This window comes from Cydia fagiglandana, chromosome 18, assembly GCF_963556715.1.
Source record: "Cydia fagiglandana chromosome 18, ilCydFagi1.1, whole genome shotgun sequence".
Lineage (NCBI taxonomy): Eukaryota > Metazoa > Arthropoda > Insecta > Lepidoptera > Tortricidae > Cydia > Cydia fagiglandana.
In genome coordinates, this window is record NC_085949.1 from 4,783,842 (window position 1) to 4,789,974 (window position 6,133).

The 6,133-nt window shown below is 41.5% G+C and overlaps 1 protein-coding gene across 1 annotated transcript; it reads right to left on the bottom strand.

Moving 5' to 3' along the window:
* On the bottom strand, positions 1-5,726 carry LOC134673586 (uncharacterized). The gene is made up of 2 exons (XM_063531584.1): positions 5,232-5,726; positions 1-2,532 (listed from the first exon to the last, which is right to left on the bottom strand). The coding sequence occupies exons 1-2, from the start codon at positions 5,724-5,726 to the stop codon at positions 1,492-1,494; spliced, it is 1,536 nt and encodes a 511-aa protein (XP_063387654.1). The 3' UTR covers positions 1-1,491.
* Between the last annotated feature and the right edge of the window lie 407 nt (positions 5,727-6,133).

A 6,133-nucleotide genomic window follows, 5' to 3' on the forward strand; every position in this document is an offset into this window, starting at 1 on the left:
ATTATTATTATTATTTGTCTCTCTTAAAAACTCACGGGTATATACATCCCGGTCATTTGATAGGCGTGCGTGGGGATACAGATCCAACACGTAGAGGCCCTTTGGAGAAGTTTGCTGTTATGTAATACACCTGCTAGAACCCATTCACGGGTACAAATAGATACCCGTCAATCGGTCCCAACAGGCGTAGGGGCTATTGTAAATATAGTGGAGAAAAGTGCTGGTTATAGTGATGAATTTTGGCTGGTCAAAAGATTGGGCTATTGCTGAGAGGTCCGGACACCTGCCATAACAATGTTAGTACACGTTATCGAGGCAGGTGGTGACTCGCCGCTTACTAGATGGGCCCCTGAAACTGCCGTCGTAAAGACGACCAGAGGCAACACCGGTGTGAGCGGCTCAGGGGTGTCGAGAGGTGTGCGCCGCTTTCTACCCAGTGGCTGTTAACAGCCACTGTGCCAACTCGCGTCTTATGCATCTTTCACTTCCACCCCTGGAGCATATAGCTCTAGCGACTCCTCTCTGGACGGCCAATTAAGGCAAGCCAGAGCTGAGAGTCCTGCGGGTCCCCTTGGGGTCCACTCCGACCGACGAAGACACGCCGGAGACGGAGACCCTGACCGACTCTCGGGAGCACTCGGGTCCGTGGGGTCGTTACTCCCCAACAGCTCGCCACAAGCTGCCCTGCGGGCTTATTATTATTATTACTTGTATCTCCTTCGATATCACGGGCCTATAATCCCGGTTTTTTGATAGGCTTGCGTGGGGACACAGATCCAACACGTAGAGGCCCCTTGGAGAGCTTTAATGTCATGTAGAACGCCTGCTGGAACCCGTTCACAGGTGCAACAATAGACACCCATGAACCGGTCTCAGCAGGCATTGGGACTATTGTAGCAAAAGTGAATAGTATACCGGTCTATGGATTGAAGTTTGGGTGGACTATGAGACTGGGCTATTGTAAAGAGTTCGGACACCTGCCATAACAATGCTAACACACGTTATCGAGGCAGGTGGTGACTTGCCGCTGACTAGATGGGCCCCTGAAACTGCCGTCGTGAAGACGACCAGGGGCAACATCGGTGTGAGCGACTCAGGGGTGTCGAGAGGTGTGCGCCGCTTTCTACCCAGTGGCTGTTACCAGCCACTGTGCCAACTCGCGTCTTATGCATCTTTCACTTCCACCCCTGGAGCATATAGCTCTAGCGACTCCTCTCTGGACGGCCAATTAAGGCAAGCCAGAGCTGAGAGTCCTGCGGGTCCCCTTGGGGTCCACTCCGACCGACGAAGACACGCCGGAGACGGAGACCCTGACCGACTCTCGGGAGCACTCGGGTCCGTGGGGTCGTTACTCCCCAACAGCTCGCCACAAGCTGCCCTGCGGGCTTATTATTATTATTATTAATTCTTTATTTCAGATAAATTTTATCCATACAATTGTTAGTTTGGCTTATGACTACGTTATTTACTTACTACTACTACATTAAATAACTATTTACTTATTATTAGGTCAACCCAAAATTTCAAGAAGGTACAATCCACCCTCTCTGCTATGACCTTAAGTATACTGTTGTGACTGCCCCGCACCCGACACAACAGAGACGCTATTCGTTTACGCCGGATGGCATAGAAGTCATCAGTTCGTTCCGTGGCGAACATCCCTGAAGCGCTGCAGTAACGGGGCAGTCCCAACAGCATCCTGAAGGCGTCGTTGTATTGGATTCGGAGGGCGTTGTATGCCTTTTGAGTATAGTTGACCCATAGACTGCTCGTGTAAAATACTTGACAGTACGCCTTAAAAAGGGTAATTTTGACTTGTTTCGAACAGCGAGCAAATCTACGGGCCAACATGTTACTCCGCACCGCCAGCGCCCTCCTTTCCCTTTCAATGTCGAGGTCATCTTTCAAATTTTCACACAGGATGTGTCCCAAGTATTTAAATTGTGTAACTCTTTCCAGTGATTTACCATTCAGTTGTATTTTGTGGTACACATTGGGATTCATCCTGTGTGACCTGAAAACCATGTATTCACTTTTACCGGCATTGTAAATAAGTCCATGTTTTTTCGCATATGACTCACACGTTTTCAGCATTTGCCTGAGAGCACATAGCGAGGGGCTCAGCAACACCATGTCGTCCGCGTAGCTAATATTATTGACGCTAACTCCATCTACATGACAACCCACATGCATGTTGCTGAGCTCCTCGATCAGAGCGTTAACATACAAGTTGAAGAGCTTAGGGGAGGTCAACCCCCCCTGCCTCACCCCGCACTCCAACCTGTATGCTCCCGACAGTGAGTCATTCCATTTAACGTAGTTAAACTGATTATTGTACCAATACTTAAGAACACCTATGAGCTCACGTGGTACACTCGTGCTAGCTAGCTTATCCCACAGGATACCATATGACACCAGATCAAAGCCTTGGAAAGATCCAGGAAGCATGCGTACACCGGTGTACTTCTGTCGGTATAGTACTTGACGGTATGCTTTAGACTCAGAATGGCCGTCTCGGTTGACACCCCCTGCCTGAACCCAAATTGTGCATCGTGCAAGTCTAGGTATTTACCGAGACGGCAGTCAAGCAGACCGTCCAGCACCTTTGCTATAATCGTGGCCAATGAAATGGGTCTATAGTTTCCTTTATCAGAGAGATCACCGGTTTTGTTCTTAACTATTGGCACAACGATCGTTTTTAACATATCATGCGGTAAATACGAGTGACTAATACACATCGAATGGAACATGGCTAAGACTCTCGGCATGTGCGCACCAGCCATCTGCAGATGCTCGATGCTGAGACCATCATGCCCAGGTGACTTACCTCTAGTCATATGAGAAATTATATTTGACACTTCTTTGACAGTAAAACTTGTCACCTTGGCCTCCGGAGGAACCTCAGCATCGAGCGCCGGCAGCGTATGCCCCAACGGCGATTGCACCATAAAGTGGTTTTTAAACATATCCGCAATAGTTTTAGCATCACTATTTCCGTCAACAGCCGCCGGCAAGCCAGGTCGAATATTTAGGTCGTTTGTACATTTCCAAAATGTTTTAAAATCATTTTTTGACCGATGTAAGGCTATTGTGTCCATCTTAATTTGGTCTTGATGGTTTTGACACCATCTCAACCTAGATTTGAATAGCTTCCGACTTTCACACATTTCTTTATGCACATAACCTGTCATAGGTCTTCCATGAAGTACCCACGACTGGAACTTCAACCTGGCCCACCTGTGGGCATCGCTAACGTGTTTGTTCCAACCAGTTATATACCCCTTTTTTCTATTGACCGTCTTTTTGGAAGTACTTTTTGAGGCATCAGTTAATATATCTGTTATTTGTTTATATAACCGGTCTATTATCAATCGATGTCCTGAAGTGTTCGGCGTTCAGGGGTTATAATGATAACACAAGAGTCGAGTAAATACTGAATATATTGGTAGAAAGCGCTCGCCTTATATACTAAGGTTTTAACAGGTTTAATCGAGTGGAAGTTATGGCAATGGTCATTAACCATTGTATAGTAAATTACAGTAAGTCAAGGTTTATGGCATCGTTAACTTAATGTTCTATAAAGTAGTAAAATACATATGTGGGAGATAGGCATCAAGTATCAGCTGTATCAGCTGATAGCAGCTGTGTATGATCTGACTACACTACAGCTTTCCCGTTTTTTTTTTTTTTTTTAAGACAAAAAATATATAACAAGTATTATTTTTTTTGCTTAAGTGAACTTATATCTATGGTATACATATTGGTTCTTAAAATTATGAATGTAATAAAAATCTTAATGCTATTTGGATATGCAATTTGCTTACATGCTTATTTCTAAGATTACATGTTCCTTATATGGTTATGGAATACATTGTTACATTAACATGTGTTTACTTTTATTGAATCTGTTAATATGATATTTATTTGTTAGGCATTATTGATTAATTTTCTGTGTCATGGAGATAGTGGTTCCTTATATGGATGGTGGTATGCAATGGGATGGGTCTGTTTTTTTTTTTTTGTTATATATATATATTATATTATACGTGTATTTAATGTGTTTGTTGTTCTATTGATGCATAGTAAGGTTTTGTTCTGTTTTTATGTACAATGTGTTCTTTACCTAAAACTAATATTTTTACATTTGTACCTTGATCTTCAATAACTGTATATGGTCCCTTATACACTGGGTCCATTTTATCTCTATCTTCCTTTTTAACTAATACCAAATCTCCTATTGTATACGTTATTGGATTTGTTTTTAAATCATAACTTAGTTTTCTAGATAATTTTGTCTTAATTAAATTATTTCTAGCATCCTCTTGGGATTTTTGTAATCTATACTTAAATTCTATTGGATATGAATCAAAATTATACATTGGATCTACTTGATTAACAATATTACTTGGTATACGACATAATTTACCGAATACTAATTCATACGGTGTATATTTAGTTGCTGAATGCACTGTCGTATTATAGGAAAAACACCAATATTGTAACCAATCTGACCACTGGTGAGCCTGGTTGTCTGTTTGTATTCTTAAAAATGCTCCTAGAGCTTTATGTGAATTTTCCAAGGAACCAAGGCTTTCGTGGTGGTACGCGGTTGATTGCAATTGTTTTATACCTAAAATGTTACAAATTTCGCGCATAGTTGATGAGATGAATTCACTTCCTCTATCTGTTCCTATTTCTTTGGGAATACCATATCGTAATATAAAATTATCAACTAAAGCTCTCGCGACTGTGTCTGTCTCCTTATTTAGCAGTTGATATGCCTCTACATACTTTGTGAGCTCGCACTGTAACGTAAGTATATAGCAATATCCATTTGTATCTTTAGTTAGGGGTCCGCATAAGTCTAGGAATACCTTATCGAATGACGCTGTTGCCGTGCTAGTAATACATAGCGGTTGTTTAACGTTTTTATGGAATTTTTGTTTTTGACATTTATCACATTTTTTTACGAATTTCTTAATGTCGTTATCCATTCCGGGCCAGTAGTAGTACCGCTTTACGTTATTGGTCATTCTTTGAATTCCTGCGTGACCGCTAGTAGGTAATAAATGAAAATCGTTTAATATGACGCGTTGGTCATCTTTATTTGTTATCTTTGTGACACCTTTAATAATACATAATCGGGGTCCGGACCCGGTATTGTGTGTATGCATGTATTGAACTAGCTCCTTTATGATAAATGCGGTGTCATCATTATATAATATGCATACCTCTTTTATTTGTTGTGCCTTGCAAAATGCACCTAATTCTCTCGCGAAGAAAGCTCGTTTCGTACGCGATGGAGTAATAGGCCTGACACACAATGTCGCCAAGGATGGCGAGTATATGATTTCATTATTTTTACTCATGACGCGATCTGATTGTTTTAGTATTTTGTAGTAGTCGCGTTTATGGAAACTTAATTCCGGTAATTCCTGAGGTTTTTTGAGAAGTTCAACTATGTCTGGTTGCGCAGGCCAGTCGCAGTTGGAACCCTTGTCTTGTGACTTATTATTGTTTTCTTGCTCTTCCATGCGTTTCCTCTGTGCTCTAGTCATTACTGATACCACTTGCTTTGTCATGTTCTTTAATTCTTCACTGGAAATTTCAATCCTAGATAACGCGTCTGCAGCTACGTTATCTTTACCTTTCAAATATTCTACAGTGAAATCGTATTCTTCTAGGCACAATCGGAACTTGGTGAGTCGACTCGAGGGATTATTCATTTTGAATAAATAAATGAGTGGGCGGTGATCGGTGACAATTTTAAATTTTCGTCCATATAAGTATGGTCTAAAATATTTCACTGCCCATACTATAGCTAGTAATTCTTTTTCTGTCGTGGGATAATTTTTCTCTGCTTTGTTTAGAGGTCTGCTTGCATATGCTACTGGTAATCCATTTTCATTGGATAAGACACATCCTAAAGCTATGCCCGATGCGTCTGTGTGTATCGTAAACGTGTTGTCATTTGAGAAGTCCGGATATTGTAGTAATGGTGGGGTACTGATGGCTATTTTTAACTTTTTAAATGCGTCGTCGCATTGTTTCGTCCAACTAAATTCTACATTTTTTTTTAATAAATTGTTTAGTGGTTGTGTTATTTCGGAGAATTTCCTAATAAATTTCCTGT

What these genes read in the sequence shown, in the direction of transcription:
- LOC134673586 (XM_063531584.1), bottom strand. Translation starts at nt 5,726, where the DNA reads ATGAATAATCCCTCGAGTCGACTCACCAAGTTCCGATTGTGCCTAGAA. An exon ending in AGGCACAACAAATAAAAGAG is followed by an intron (nt 2,533 to 5,231) that starts GTATGCATATTA and finishes ATTTGGGTTCAG; the next exon opens with GCAGGGGGTGTCAACCGAGA.